The sequence below is a fragment of the Seriola dumerili genome, unplaced genomic scaffold (genome assembly GCF_002260705.1).
Source record: "Seriola dumerili isolate Sdu_G_001 unplaced genomic scaffold, Sdu_1.0 BDQW01000149.1, whole genome shotgun sequence".
Classification (NCBI taxonomy): domain Eukaryota; kingdom Metazoa; phylum Chordata; class Actinopteri; order Carangiformes; family Carangidae; genus Seriola; species Seriola dumerili.
In genome coordinates this window covers 4,063,713-4,080,291 of record NW_019174404.1, presented here as the reverse complement: position 1 = coordinate 4,080,291, position 16,579 = coordinate 4,063,713, and the positions used below count along the sequence as shown (strand labels likewise).

The following is a 16,579-nucleotide window of genomic DNA, read 5'->3' as shown; positions in this document are numbered from 1 at the left end:
TGCCTTACAATACCATAACATTTTAATGCCTTACTATACTAATGACGTTTTTTTTGACATTTTATGCCTTAACACACTATAACATTTTTATGATATTTTATAACTTACTTATACAATGACGTGTCTATGCCTTACTATACTATGACATTTTTATGATATTTATACCTTACTATACAATGAAGTTTTAATGCCTTAAGTATACTATGATGTTTTTGCCTTATTATATTATGGCTTTTTTTTTACATTTTTTTGCTTAAGTATATTATGACGTTTTTTTTTTACTTTTTTATGCCTAAATTATATACTTTTTATGCCATAATACAATATGACATTTTTATGATATTATATACCTTACTATACAATGACATTTTTATGCCTTACTATACTATGATGTTTTTTTGACATTTTATGCCTTAGTATACCATTGACGTTTTTATGATATTTATGATCTTATTAATACTATGACATTTTAATGATATTTTATACCTTACTATACCAATGACATTTTTATGCCATTACTATACTATGGACGTTTTTTGACATTGTGATGCCTTAGTATACCATTGACGTTTTATGATATTTTTATGCCTTACTTACTCTTGAACATTTAAATTTTATGCCTTAATACACGTATGACGTTTTATATGAATAAAAAAAAACGTCATAGTATAGTAAGGCATTAAAATGTTATGGTATTGTAAGGCACAAAATGTAAAAAAAAAAACACAGAAACAACCAGTTGTGTATTAATAGAAATTCTTTAATGGCAACTGTTCATTGAGTGAAGGAGAGAGTTTTGGAGGAATGTTGGGGGAAGCGATGAATCATTGTTGTAGTAGGAGGAATGTGGAGGTGGATGGTTGGCGTGGAGCAGGTGAGGGTCATGGCCGAAACTGTCAGCACAGCAGTCATTTCCAACAGGAGCAGGTAGCAGAACTGGAGCAGGGATGAACTGGCATAAGGCCAGGCATAAAAATATCACAGTATACTAAGTCATAAAATATCAAAAAATGGTCACAGTGTATTAAGGCATAAAAATGTCATATTATAGTAAGGCATAAAATGTCAAAAAAAACGTCATAGTTTATGAAGGCATAAAAATGTCATAGTATACAAAAGCATAAAATATCATAAAAACGTCATAGTATACTGAGGCATAAAACGTCAAAAAAATGTCATAGTATAGTAAGGCATAAAAACATCATTGTATAGTAAGGTATAAAATATCATAAAAACTTCATAGTGTATTAAGGCTTAAAAAAGTCATAGTATAGTAAGGCATAAAAATGTCATGGTATTGTAAGGCACAACATGTAAAAAAAACGCAGAAACAACTAGTTGTGTTGTTGTAAAAGTTATTTAATGGCAACTGTTCAATGAGTGAAGGAGAGAGTTCTGGAGGAATGCTGTGGGGGGCGAAGAATCCTGGTTGTTTTAGGAGGAATGTGGAGGTGGATGGCTGGCGTGGAGCAGGTTAGGGTCATGGCTGAAACTGTTGGCTCAGCAGTCATTTCCAACAGGAACAGGCAGCAGAACTGGAGCAGGCATGAACTGGCATAAGGCCAGGCATAAAAAATCATAGAATAATAAGTTGTAAAAAAAATCAAACTATAGTAAGGCATAAAAATGTCATTGTATAGTAAGGTATGAAATATCATAAAAACATCATACTATAGCAAGGCATAAAACATCATAGTATAGTAAAGCATATAAAAAGTCACATTATAGTAAGACAGAAAAAAATCATAATATAGTAAGGTGTTACGTTCTGGTTAAAATGCTGTTTGGACCCCAGTGCAGATTTAGACACAGAAACAACCAGTGGTGTAGTAATGAAAGTTCTTTAATGGCAACTGTTCAATGTTTGAAGGAGAGAGTTCTGGGGGAATGTTGGAGGGGGGGCGAAGGATCTTGGAGGTGGATGGCGGGCATGGTGCAGGTGAGCGTCGTAGCTGGAACTGTCGGCACAGCAGTCATTTCCAGAAGGAGCAGGCAGCAAAACTGGAGCAGGCATGAACCGGCATAAGGCCAGGCATAAAAAGTCATAGAATAATAAGTTGTGAAAAAAAATCACAGTATAGTAAGGCATAAAATGTCAAATAAATGTCATAGTATAGTAAAGCATAAAAACGTCATAGTATACTAAGGCATAAAAATGTCATAGTATAGTAAGGCATAAAATGTAAAAAAAAATGTCATAGTATAGTAAGGCATAAAAACATCATGGTAATGTAAGGCACAAAATGTCAAAAAAAAACACCATAGTATACTAAAGCATAAAATGTAAAAAAAGAAAAAACATAGTATACTAAAGCACAAAATGTCAAAAAAATGCCATAGTATACTAAGGCATAAAAACGTCATTGTATAGTAAGGCAAAAAATGTCAAAAAAAATCATAGTATACTAAAGCAAAAAATGTAAAAAAAAAAAAAAATAGTATATTAAGGCATAAAATGTAAAAAAAAAAAAAAATAGTATATTAAGGCATAAAATGTAAAAAAAAAAAAAAATAGTATATTAAGGCATAAAATGTAAAAAAAAAAAAAAAATAGTATATTAAGGCACAAAATGTAAAAAAAAAAAGCAGAAACAACCAGTTGTGTAGTAATAAAAGTTCTTTAATGGCAACTGTTCAATGACTGAAGGAGAGAGTTCTGGAGGAATGTTGGGAGGGGTGAAGGATCCTGGTTGTTGCATAAGGATCGTGGAGGTGGATGGTTGGCGTGGAGCAGGTGGCTGTCAGCGCAGCAGTCATTTCCAGCAGGAGCAGGCAGCAGAACTAGAGCATGAACTGAGATAGAGAGAGAGACACTGGTGAGGATTCATCCAAGACAACAAGAGTTTAAGTAGCCTGGTGTTTTACCACATAGATAGTGGAACAATCTGGTGACGAGTGAGTGGAGAGCCGGTGTTCTTATACTGAGCTTGATGAGTAATGAAAAACAGGTATGTGCCACATTGCCATATTGTGTGACCTGATCCTTCAAGGACTGGCTGTCAATTGTCAGGGCATCAAGTTCTTTTAAAGCCAATGCTGTGTTATGTGGTGTGCTTGAAAATAAAATTTCACTTGAACTACAAATGTCTTTGTATTGCTGTTTTTATTCTACTTCGTAATGATATTGTAATATAATATAATATAATGTACTATAGTAATATAAAAACTAACTTCTTACATTTCAACATGGGATTGGGATTGTGTAACAGACATTTTCATGCCAAACAATGAATTTATTAATAGAGAAAATAATCAATATTCATCAATAATGAAAACTGAAGTTGCAGCCCCCATCTACACACTGTCAGGAATATAACTTTAGATACTGTATTTCTCCCTGTACTAACTTGTTTTGCCCAAAATTAGTTTAATTGAACCTAAACATTTGTAAATGTGTGTGAAAAACAATTGAAATCAACCTGTTTTGTTAAAAAAAAACAAAAAAAAAAACAACAACAACAACAACAACAACAAAAGAAATGTATATATATTTTTCCAGAAACAGTGCTGAGGACATGATCTTGGACTCCTCAGTGATAACAAAGAAGTTATAAGTTACTGTGCAGTGTCCCTTTAACTTGCCTGGTCATGTACCAGAGATCCTGCCTCTCTCACAGTTTGATCCCTCCCGCGCCAAACTGAGGTCCGGTCTGATCATGGCTCGACCAAACTACCTAAAAACGGTCATAGTCGTCTCAGAGGTGATCAACTGTTGACATCTTCGGCCGGTGAGTTCCTTTTTAAATAATACATAATACATAATTTACTGTAAACAGAGCTACGCGCCGCTGTCACATGACCTGATGCATTTTCTTCTTCTGTCTATCTTCTATAATCAAACCTGTGATACATCTTAACCGATCGGTTGTATCACTTCAGACACTTTAATCTAAGATACTTTAGTCTTAACAACATGAACTTCTGATCTTCCAGCGCAGGCGTGTTGCGTAACGGGCTCATTTATGCAATCGTGGATCTTCACTGACCACAGACCCCAGTCATACCAATACTTTCTCTTAACCACTGCTTCCTGCTCCCTCTTCTCCTTTACGCTCTTCTCACCTTTTCCTCTGAGGAACAGTTTTGATATATTCATACTTAAACGCCTGAATCACCCAAACTGCAACATAATAATAGTTATAAAAACAATGATAGTGTTTTTCTGACCGGCGCTGATATTTTGGGCTCTATGTGCCCATGAAGTATTGGATATACACTGACAGAGCACTTTATTAGGAACACCTACACGTCTGCTTATACATGCAACTACACGCAGTGCATAACATCCTGCAGATACAGGCGAGGAGCTTCAGTTAATGTTCACATCAAACATCAGAAAAACTATGTGACCTCAGTGATTTCCACTGTGGCGTGTGACTGTGTATTTTTGTTATAATAATGTGCTCAATAAACAGACGTGTTGAAGAGTAGAAAAAACATATTTACAGTAGAAAGATCCATAGTGGGACATTAATGTAACACATAAACCCAGATGAATTATGGACCATTTTTCAATCTACACCTACATTTTTATTGCTTTCTATTATTATTATTATTATTATTATTATTATTATTATTATTATTTAAAATTAAGGTGTAATTATGTTTCTGTAAGAACTGCTGCTCTCAGATTTTTTTACTTTGTCACAGTTTGTGGTAAGCTTGACCCAAAATGCAACACAAGGGAGTAAATGCTTTAATAGCGTTTTAATAACAAAAAGTCTTTATTTCCGAAACTCAAAATCCAAAAAGGGTAAAACAGGACAAACCAAACAGGAAGCCCAAACACGAGGTAACACAAGGAACTTAAACAGAAGCTGAAGCATGAGGAAACACAGGGGACAATAACAGATAACACAAGGAACTTCAACAGATACCAGAGGGGAGAATAACAGATGAACCGACACACACAAAGGGGAGCACAGAGACTAAATAGACTTATCGTTCTACTTTTCAGTCAAATCACAGTTGACACTTCTGCGACCATCAGATGCATCACATCCTGTACACTGGAGGATTTTTACTGGGAAGCACCCACCAGACAGTGAGTGTTTAAAACTGCAGAGTTAAACTTTTCATAAAGTTGCTTCAGTATTTCAAGGAAAATTCAAGCCTGTCTTACCTCCTTTTATAGGCCTGGCGCAAGTGTTGCTCGAGTTTTGCCAAGATGATGCGGGCAGTGTGTGTTGACGTACCAGGAGGACCAGAGAACCTGCTGCTGCGGACTGTCCCCAGACCTCAACCTAAAGACGGAGAAATCCTGGTTAAAGTTCATGCAACTGCCCTCAACAGGGCAGACTTACTACAGGTACAATACAATACACATTCTTACGAAGGATGCTTAATACCTTCTACTGTAAATATGATGTGAATGTGAGTCACTGTGGTTATTTTATTACCTGTGATTTGTAAAAAAAAAAACAGCGCAACAGAATTCAGATGTTTTGCACTCAAACAATGAAGTACATATAAACCTGGTCTAATAATACTTACTATTTGTTTCCCATAGAGGCGAGGGCTGTACCCGCCTCCCCCAGGTGAGAGTGACATCATAGGCCTGGAGGTGGCTGGGACTGTGGATACTCTGGGCCCTGGGGTGAACAGAGGCTGGAAGCCAGATGACAGGGTCATGGCATTGCTCTGTGGAGGAGGATATGCAGAATACGTTGCTGTGCCTGAGGAGCTCCTCATGCCTGTTCCCCCGACTCTCACACTCTGCCAGGCTGCTGCGATCCCAGAGGCCTGGCTCACTGCTTTTCAGCTGCTGGCTCTCATAGGTACACCAACCTTTTTTTATTTGCCTCCACCAAGGAAGTTATGTTTTTACCAGTGTCCGTTTATTATTAAGTACTGAATCGATTTGCAGTGTTTCTACTTTCTATAATCAACAACAGGCCAATATTAAATTCTGTTCCTGTGTCTTGTCGCCCTCTGTCTTCTCTGCCACAGCTCAGGTGAAGGAGGGTGAGGTGGTGCTGGCTCATGCTGGAGCCAGTGGAGTGGGAACAGCCGCCGTTCAGCTGGTTCGTCTGTTTGGTGCCGTGCCCATCGTTACTGCTGGGAGCCCAGAGAAGCTGAAGATGGCTGAGGAGCTGGGAGCAGCGGCCGGGTTTAACTACAAAGAGAAAAGCTTCGCGCAGGGAGTTCATGACTTTACAGGAGGTGAATTGTGTAGCTGCATTGACAGTTGCCTATTGCCCATGTTAACTATTATATATATTTTTATATTTATTTAAATATAGTTGATGGACAACAACAGAGGAATAAGGAATATATAAAGATTTGCTTTGACTATATTTGTTTGTAGGATCAATCCATTGTTGGTTCTGGTCTTTTTTATCCCTTATCTCTAATTTTGTAGTAAATAAACACAGTAATTATATATATAATACTGTTTAAACTGATTCAATATGCAGTTATATTATTTATGAGACTAAAGGCTTAAGAAAAGGTAACCCATGTCGATTGTTGGAGGTCAGGGTCAAACGTAGAACAGCAGATTCAGTGTCAAGCTGCTTCACAGTTCAACAGAATAACCACGTTGTAATCTCACAGGCAAGGGAGCAGACGTCATACTGGACTGCATCGGGGGGTGTAACTGGGAGCAAAATGTGAGCTGCTTAGCCACTGATGGCAGGTGGGTGCTGTACGGCACCATGGGTGGCAGGGCAGTAGAGGGAGATCTTCTGGGCAAACTGCTCTCCAAGCGAGGACACTTGCTCAGCAGCCTCCTCCGCTCTCGCAGCCTGCAGGTGAGAATTCAAGCCAAACGAAAGTGACACGCCTCTGCATGTGAGCGTGCTGACTCAGACTGTTTTGCATGTCTCTACCTGAGGCTGATTGGTGCTTTGCATTTTCTCCTCGCAGTACAAAGCGGACCTGGTCAGCGCTTTTTCACGCAGAGTATTACCGTATTTCTCAGACCGGGCCGCCTCCTTGAGGCCAGTGATCGACAGCACGTTCACCCTGGAGCACATCGCAGAGGCCCACAGGCACATGGAGGCCAACAAGAACACGGGGAAGATTATCGTTGATGTGATTCCACAGAAACAGGAAACTCAGTGATGAACAGCTGCAGTGGTTTTAACAGAAATGTAATTGCTCAGAAATGTGCATTTGATTTAAGTCAAGGAATCTTACAACAGTGTTATTTGAAAACTACTTGTCTCACACGAATGTTGATCATGATTTTAAATATAATAGTTCACAGGTGATATTGCAGTGCAGTTTCTTCTGTACTGTCATAATAAAACTGATTCAGGAACACTCACTTCTAAATGTTTATTATCAGTATTGTGTTCATGCTGGAGATAGAGAGAGGATCCACACATGGAGTTATAGTGTTACTTAGTACACACCTTCACTGACTGTTTAATTTTTTTTTTAGTTCAAGTTCATGAAATAAAAAGTAATTGCACATTAACATTTGAATAAAGGCTCAATTGTTTATGTCTGTTTGTTTGTTCAAATAAATTGTAAACATATATACCTATTTATGAATTTACATCCTGCCTATTTAAATACTTGGTTGCATTTAAATAGGCACCAAACTGACAGAAGGTTTTTGGTCTGTTAAGTTTATTTCATCATACATGTACACTGACTTTCTGTTTGCCTCAAAAGGTGCATTATTTGATTATCAAACTTTTTCAGAATGATCATAAAGGATTTTTTCATGATAAATCTAATTTCTATTTCTGCCAAGCACCACATGCATAAACAAAACCTTTGGGTAATGCATTAAAATAAGCAGTTACTTTGGTTTAAATGCTTCTCCTTCAAGGAAATTACAAGTTTTGGCATAATTAGTATCAAATTACGTATATTTTTGAAAAAGAACATTATAGGGAATTACAGACATGTAAAATAAAGTGTTGTCAACATTTGTTTATTGCATTTACATATGAATTGATGCTTTGAATAGATTGTTCAAACCTCTTCCACTTCAAAAGTAACAACTCTGTCTATTTACTCTTTGAATGCTCCTCAGCTCTTTATCTATTTATATTTGAATTTATTTTATGTTTCTCCTTTAATATACCTATTTGATACGTATGCATCGTTTTTTTTCTTTCTTGCTTTCTTTCTTTTTTTTTTTTTTTTTTTTAAGAAACTTTATTAACTTGTGAAACTTCCTGCTTCCCTGCAGCCGGTGTCGTCTGCGCTTTTCCTCCGGTCGTGAGGGAAAGTTTTAACAGAAGAAACCGTGGAGCGGCTTCACTTCATGGATTAAACTTTAAGACAATCACAGGACAACTTCCGGACTCTATGATTCGACCAAAAACATCGACATTTATTCATCCAGTATGTACAATTTAATATGTAAACTCCTCCCAATGCTGACCTGCTACAGTGAGCTAAGTCAGTTAGCAGTTTGTCGTGACTTGATTCCCGCAGGGGTTTAACCATGAAGAGTAAAACCTGTTGAATATTTGAGCTGAACACAAGCCCCCGTGTGTTTTTACATCTTATCCAGCTTAAACTAGTTATACAATGAGTAATATGTGCTGTCAGACTGACTTCAAGCATGTTTTAACTTCACTTTTTTTGTGTGTTTTATTTACTTCCTCACTTGAACTTATGAGTTGTCACAGGAACTTTTACTAGTGTTTCTGTGTCACAGCCACTAAATTCAGAAACATGGAGGATCCAGACAGACCTCAGAGGAAAATGTCAACAGCAGGAGACAGTTTGTACAAAGTCCTGGGCCTGGAGAAAGGAGCATCTGCAGAGGAGATAAAGAAGGCGTACAGGTGTGTTTTACAATGATGAATTATATTCTTATGTCTTTTTATTAAAACAACTGCACATCATATGTTCACACTCACTGAGCACTTTATTAGGAACACCTGTGCACCTGCTTAATCAGTCAATCATGTGGCAGCAGTGAAGGGAAAAAAAAAAAAATCCTGCAGACACAGGTCAGGAGCTTCAGTTAATGCTCACATTAAACATCAGGATGTGACATTGTTGTTGATGTCAACAGTCTCTAGAGTTTACTCCCCAGTGAGCGGCAGGTCTGGGGATGGACACACCTTGTTGATAAGAGAGGTCAGCGGAGAATGGCCAGACCAGTCGAAGCTGATGGACAGGCTACAGTTACTCGGATAACCATTCTTTACAACTGAGGTGGATGGGCTACAGCAGCCAAGAACAGAAAGCTGAGGCTGATTAATCTGGATCTACGCAGATGGTAGGATCAGAATTTGGCATCAACAGCATGAGTCCATGAATCCAGCCCGCCTTGTGTCAACAGTCCAGGCTGCTGCTGCTGCTGCTGCTGCTGCGGCGTGTGTAATGATGTGGGGAATGTTTTCTTGGCACACAGAGGTTTGCTGCTGATCATGCGCATCCCTTTATGGCCACAATTTACCATCTTCTCGTGCTCGCGGTTACTTCCAGCATGATAATGCACCTTGGCACGGAGCAATAGTCGTGACAATGAGTTCAGTGAACCTCAGTCATTCCAGTCACCAGATCTGAATCCAATATAACACCTGCGGGATGTGGTTGAACGGGAGGTTGGCAGCATGAATGTGCAGATGATAAATCTGCAGAAATGATCATGTCAACAAGGAGCAGAGTCTCAAAGGAAGGTTTCCAACATCTTGTCGAATCCATGCCACGAAGAACTGAGGCTGTCTCCAGAACAAATGGACGCTCTACCCAGTGTTGTTCCTAATTAAGTGCTCACTGAGTGTATACAACCTCCACCCCACCCTCTCTTTTTATTTCTCCACTATCCTGCCAACAACAAACAGAAATAAAAAAAAAAATATGGGAATAAGACAGTGGATAAAACAACGAGGACAGAAGACGAATAAGGAAAAACAAAGAGCTAAATAAGTAAATGAAGTACTTATTTTCAAAGAAGCTTAAAAATGTTTTCCAAGCAACAAAAATCCCTTTTGATCCCTTTTAGAGAAGCTAATCATTTCCAACCAAATGCAGTGCATGGCCTCCACAACACAGGTCCATGAACTGGTGGTGGGGGCTCCTTCCACTTTAATAACTAGAGTACAGAAGGCGTCCGACTCAAGGGAGCATTCCTTGAGGGCGCAGCAGAAGGTGCAATAAATGGAGATGGGTTCTAATGATGCTTTACATATTTTCTGACAAAGAGTAAAAGATGGATTTTCCCAAAATTTTGTAATTTTGGACGAGTCCCAATCGTGTGTTCTAGAGCAGCTGTTTCCTGTTTGCATCAGTCACATGTGGTATCGTCTGATCTCTCGCAGTCTAACGTTAGACCAGTGAGGAACTGAACGACATGTTCAAGGCAGATGGAGGACAATAAACTGAACATCTGAAATTTGTTCATTTGCATCTTCCTCCCATTTATTTATTTATTTATTTTTTTACTTATTTCTAATGTTTTCAAATTGTATGTGTTTTGATGAGGAAGGTTAATAAATATGTACGTTCTGTTTGAAAAAACCCTCAGTTTGCCCACAAAATAAAAAGCTAGTGAGATGAAAGAACTTATTAAAGACTGGATGAGATTATTATTCACTTATGATCTGTTTTGCATCTGGTTAAAGGACAGAGTTTAAAAGGGAAGGACAAAGACAAATTATTCTGTCCATTAAGAAATTAGCAAAAATCATTTTAATCTTTTGGTTCTTTTCTCCATGAAGCCCTTTGCAACTACTTATTATTATAAAATGTTGTTATAAAATACTGATAAATGTCTTTAACTTTCGTGGACCTTGTTTTAAACATTAATAAATCCTGTTTTCTTCCAGTCTTGAGATATATATATATATACTGATATGTACATTTACTGATTGTAGCCCTTTGCAATAGTTCCCCTTTATATTCATTTGAAAGTATTTTTTATTAGTAAGGGATCGGCACAGCTCTTGTGTAGATTGATGGATAATATCTTAAGTTCCTCCTGACAGCAATACTTTAACCCCTGGCACAGTGTCAAACATCATTTCATATTTCATTCTTCTGTTTCCAGGAAATTGGCGCTGAGGCATCATCCTGATAAGAACCCAGAAAACCCAGAGGCTGCTGAGAGATTCAAGGAGATCAACAACGCCAACTCCATTCTCAATGACGAGAACAAACGGAAGATCTACGACGAGTACGGCTCCATGGGCCTCTACGTGGCGGAGCAGTTTGGCGACGAGAGCGTTAAATACCACTTCCTCATGACTAAGTGTTGGTTCAAGGTGAGAGCTGTGGGAAGTGTTTTTTGAAATGATGTGTAACAAATGTCTGCAGATAATTTTTAATATTGTAGTTAATAATCTCACAAGCTTTTTATTTTGTGGCCAAACTGAGGGTTTTTTCAAACAGTACGTACATATTTATGAACTTTCCTTTGTGTCTAGGCACTTGTGGTGTGCTGCAGTATTTTCACCTGCTGCTGCTGTTTCTGCTGCTGCTGTTTCTGCTGCGGGAAGTGCAAATCGCCAGAAGACGGGGAGGATTTTGCCTACATGGACCCTGAGGACCTGGAGGCAGAGATCAGAGAGCAGGATGCAGGTGAGGGACTTTTGGCTTCACTTTAACTTGTACAGTAGACGAAGGCTGACATAGAAATGCAACGCCTGGAGAAACGCGTTATATTGTTTAGTTGATGTCTGTTACATCAGATAAATTACATTAAGTTAAAAACGAAGTGTTCTGTTAGCGTTTCTTCTTCAGCTTTCCAGAGAAATGTGGAATCGGCAATACAAAAATCCCACGATACGTAACACAGTCCAGTATAGTCCAACCAAAACAACATCGCACTAATCACACATTAAAAATGTATAGTAATAATATTCAGCACATTTATGTTCCAGTTTGGTGTCATTTGGATAAAAGGTTCATTTGTGACATTTGTATTTCCTGTGGAAAAATCTAAGTCCTCACACGACAACAGAGATTCATATTTTCCAGTGTCCAAATTAGGAGTCCTCTTCATGCTGTTTACGGCCCAGTTTTGTTGGGGCTGATAACATAGGTGCATTTTTATGTAAAGTTAAATGAGGAAGTTTAAAAACAGAAATAACTCAAAGCTGAACAGCAAGTGAAGATGGATAAATTCAAGTTGCACATTTCTTTGAGCAGAAACCTGTTTCCTGTCTTTTAAGAGATGGTGTTTTGTCTGAAAGCTTTATACATTCACAATGAAGCTTGATGAAGTCTAAAGGAATAGGAGTTAGATGAGAAGATCGCTGCCACTCTTATATCTGTGCAGGAAGTATGTGGAGCTCGTTGGTCTAGCTCAGCATAAAAACTGGAAACATGGAGACAAGTAGCGTAGCTCTGTCCAAAGTTTCCTGGTATCTGCTCCCAGTCAGAGAAATAGTTGATCACATAATAAAACACCAAATACACTTTGTTTTTGTTTTTTTTTTTTGGACAGATTAAACAAACAAGATGTAACATGTTGATAAATGAGTTTCGGTCCTGGGGGGATTTTTACTTCCTTTTTGACAGAAACAGTTTTCCCCGTGTTTTGAGTCTCTACCTGCTGCAGCTTCATGTTGAGTGTACAGTGATATCGATCTGCTCGTTTAACTCTTGGCAAGGAAGTGAATTAGCGTGTTTCCAAAAATGTCAAACTGTTTTTTTTGTTTGTTTTTTTTTTTTAAACTTGCCCAGCTCTTGGTCTCTGTTTTTGTTGATACTTCACCTGTGGAGTCCAGCCACAATAGTGACTGAAGATGTTCTGTTAGAAAGCAGCAGGTGATTTGCTCAGTGTTAAATTCTGTTTCACAGCAGGAGATCATGTCATAATTATTCAGCCGAGCCCTAGTGCTGCCAGTGACAAACCAGGTAAGGTTCTCCTCAGGTAACTTTCACCTGTCCTCAGCTGACTGCTGCTCTGCGCTGCTTGACGTCTCCGGCAGAACATGACACGGTGTTTAACTGTGGGCGAATTCATGTTGTGGCAACTTCTAACGCTGCTGGTCCCGGGTGTTGACCGCGTCGATGCCAAATCACATACTAACATTTTACGTAACAGGGATTTCTCTGTAGTAACACCTTCCTGCAAGTGGAGGCAGAAAAAATCAACTCACATGGTATCTATTCATAATCCGCGCCCCTTTATTAACTTTGCTTGCTTTCACTAATTAATAATGTTATCAGTGTTGAGCACAGTAGAAAAATAAATGTGCTAAAATGCTAAAGCTAAAGATCCAGAGCCGTTGTTCTCAAACTGTCAGACACATGAAGGAACCCACATGAATTTGGGAGATAAAGAAAAGATACATTTCTATAATACACGTTGTCTGTTAATTAAAAAATCAATTAAAAACTCTTCTAACCCATATATATACCTTGCATAAATCACTTACTGTTACTGTGAAAGATTCATAAGTTTGAGAACGACTGATCTTGAGTGACTTGCTGCTCTTTGTAGAAGCTGCTCTTCGCATGGCTTCTTCTTTACTGCAGTATATTGTCTCATATGATGTTATGGTTTATTCACCACACTGAATCCCACAGCTGGTGCTAGTGGTGGAAAGTAAATTATTTTTTTAGTATTTAGAAGTATATAAGTATAATAATAATAATAATAATAATAATGATAATGAACTGCGTTAATCTGATATGTCTGAAACTAATGATTATTTTCATTATGAATTAATCCCTCTAACAAGATTGATAGTTTCCTATTTGATAATATGTTTAGGTGCTCTTAATCTATGATAGTTAGGTTTTGTTCTGTTGGTCTGACGAGACGTCACTTCAGGAAGCTGGGATGGCCATTTTCAGTTTACTGATATTTTCTAAATTACTGGCCAATTATTCAAGAAAATAATCCCTGAAGCTGTAAAAATAAATAAATAAATAAACAGCAAAATTTGTCAGGGCCCATGTTTTTTCTCATACTTTTGTTTTATATAATTGTAAACTGAATATTTTTGGGGTTTTCGACTGTTTATCAGACAGAGACAAGCAGCAGGTCCTCACATTTAAAAAGATGAAGGCAGCATTTATTCTTGGTTGAAACGATCAATTATCAAAAGTTTAAGGAGAATAATTGACTGACTTGTGCTGCTATTATGAGGATAAATAGAGCCCATGACTGGAGACCAGTGTAATGGTGCATATACAGTATAAACACATGATACAGTGATAAATAAATACAGATAAGGTCAGATAAATGGTCCTTTAACAGTATTTAACTTCAATCATTCAGTTTCTCTATTGATTTTTTATTTTATTTTTTTTTCTATGTTTTTGAAATAAAGTAAAGAAACTGTTGCTGTGATTTAAAACCTGCTGTTTTTCACACCTGCAGGTGAGAACACACCAATTGTGATTCAGCCTCAAACGACTTACGACACCTCGGGGCCCGGAGCCGCCCAGCTGGACCAGTCCACCTGTAAGGAGTGAACACCTGAATGAATGAATGAATGAACGAGCTGGTCGAGTCGTGCCAGTGCTGAGAGCTTCAGATTCTTGACTGTCATAAAACCAGGTCATGGCTGATGATGAATTTAAACACGGTGTCTGTGTGTGTGGGTTTGAATCATCACAGAGGTGTTTTTGTTTACATGAATTTGATTGTGCCATAGTTCTTTTTTTCTTTTTTTTTTCCTTTTTAAATACCAGTGGGTTTGTCTTTGATCCAGTGTCATATTTATTTTTTTAAACATTTTATTTTTGAATATTGGGCAGTATCTGTGCTGGAGTGACAAATGACAAATTCATGCTGATCAAAGCTCTGGAATAACAGTTCTTCATGTGCACTTTAAAATCATAAGTTTTGTATTTAAAATCCTAAAGCTGCCACATTTCTCTGAGAACATTCAGACTCACGGGTCAGAAATGTTTTAATGTTTTCTTTTTTTTTCAAAAGGCCAATTCATGTTTCTCAGATTGTTAGAGGACAACCACTTGGAGATTTACGAGGTGTTCAGTCAGACTGCACATAGATACGTATTGTAGAAACAAGAAAAATGGCTTACGAGTCGCGTATTCGCCCGACAGTCTGTACAAAGCCCAGTGAGAATTAATAATGTAATGCTCACAGGACTTTGAGGAATAATTCTACATTTTGTGAGACTTTCTTCTTTAGAGTTAAAGAGAATATCGACACCTCTCTTCACGTTTGTTCATTATGCTGCATTCATGTCGTATGCAACTGATGGTAGAGACGGGAAAGAATCCCATGTTAACAACTTTTATATATTCGTTAAAGTTGGATTTAATTGCCAGGAACAATAGACCTTGGTTTGATGTGAGGCGTCCGTATTTGTTCATGAAACAGAATATGTGGACAAGGTTTAGTTCGAAGAGGGATTTAAATCAGATTCTGCAGAATTGATTGGATCACTAAAGAGTGGGCGTGGCTTAGTGAGAACAGCGTGATATGGAGCTGCAGGACCGTTCTCCAAAATGCAGTTTTATATGATCACTATTTAAGGCCAGTTTCATGGTTCCAGCTTTCCCTTGGAGGGGCGTGGCCTGTTCATACTGCAGTCAGGGCGGTCCTGCGTGCATGGACACATTCCACATGACAGCACATGGCTCCTTTGTTCGTTTCATTTGGCAGAGCAACATGAAAAAGTCAATAAAATGTTAATAGCTTAATGAGAATGGGACCCAGGATGGAAATGAACAACACATACACACACAGTGCATGAATCGACCATCCAGACGTGGAAACCGTGAATTGGGTTTTAGCTAGTTGCTCCGAATCACATTTAATTGGATAAATTTCTGTCACTTCACAGGATAGTGAACAGTTTAGACATAAAATTGCTCAAAAAGGGTTTTTCTGACTCATGTAACAGGAGATACATGAATCATCAGCACAGACAGAGGATTGGAAATGGTTTGACTTGAACAGAACTTTGTAGTTGGAAACTGGTACTTACAAATAACTCATTAGGTATATAGCTGGCACCGGGAGGTGATTAGCCTAGCTTAGCATAAAGAAAGGAAGCAGGGGGGGGAAACAGCTTCCCTGGCTCTGTCCATATATCAAAAACAAACCTCTAACGTCAACTTTCAGGAGTCTTGCTGTCACAAAAAGGTTTCCAACCTGGGTTATAGTTGGAGATGCTCTGTACAGAAGTACTGGGCGGATGGATAAACCGCTGTTTGTAAAGAAATAGTTCCAGCTGGGAACTCGCCCTAAAACCACAGCTTGTTGTTTTTACACAACATGTTGATGAGTGAGGTTTAGAGATGTTGCTAGGCATATTCTTGAAGTTTGCACAGAGCCAGACTAACTGTGTCCCCCAGTTTCCACTCTCTACGCTAAGCTAGGCTAATCAGCTCCAGGCCCTGGCCTCAGCTTCACCGCACAGACACGAGAGTGATATCGATCTTCTCATAAGGACGCTTGCAGAAATTAAGCGCATTCTCCAAAATGTGGAACTATTCCTTTTTAAGAGAGCGAGTCACAGCTCTGTCGGTTAGTTTGCTGTATCTGCACATTTAATGACCTCAAGGAGAAAAACACAAAGGGGGGGGGGGGTAATTTAACAGGTTCTGATGAGAGCTGCACAAATTGTAATTTTTTCTACACTAAAGCCGGCACTGTTTGATTTCTTTTTTTTTTTGTTCTGTTTGACCTGATGTCATGAGAATGTTTTTCCTCTGTGGTGTGTGAGATGAC

The 16,579-nt window shown here is 38.3% G+C and overlaps 2 protein-coding genes across 3 annotated transcripts; both read left to right on the top strand.

The window, feature by feature from the left end:
* The first annotated feature begins 3,607 nt into the window (after positions 1-3,607).
* tp53i3 (tumor protein p53 inducible protein 3) lies at positions 3,608-7,455 on the top strand. The gene is made up of 7 exons (XM_022750811.1): positions 3,608-3,728; positions 4,958-5,044; positions 5,135-5,308; positions 5,510-5,777; positions 5,950-6,162; positions 6,556-6,752; positions 6,868-7,455. Exons 2-7 carry the CDS (start codon positions 4,991-4,993, stop codon positions 7,063-7,065), a joined length of 1,104 nt encoding a protein of 367 aa, XP_022606532.1. The 5' UTR covers positions 3,608-3,728; positions 4,958-4,990; the 3' UTR covers positions 7,066-7,455.
* Positions 7,456-8,144: 689 nt separating this feature from the next.
* LOC111226021 (dnaJ homolog subfamily C member 5-like) lies at positions 8,145-16,457 on the top strand. Of its 2 annotated transcripts, XM_022751097.1 has the most exons (6): positions 8,145-8,304; positions 8,624-8,753; positions 10,967-11,180; positions 11,343-11,496; positions 12,721-12,777; positions 14,252-16,457. In XM_022751097.1, exons 2-6 carry the CDS (start codon positions 8,641-8,643, stop codon positions 14,344-14,346), a joined length of 633 nt encoding a protein of 210 aa, XP_022606818.1. In that variant the 5' UTR covers positions 8,145-8,304; positions 8,624-8,640; the 3' UTR covers positions 14,347-16,457. The 2 variants fall into 2 exon arrangements, with proteins under 2 accessions (XP_022606818.1, XP_022606819.1); XM_022751098.1 differs by lacking the exon at positions 12,721-12,777.
* Positions 16,458-16,579: the final 122 nt, after the last annotated feature.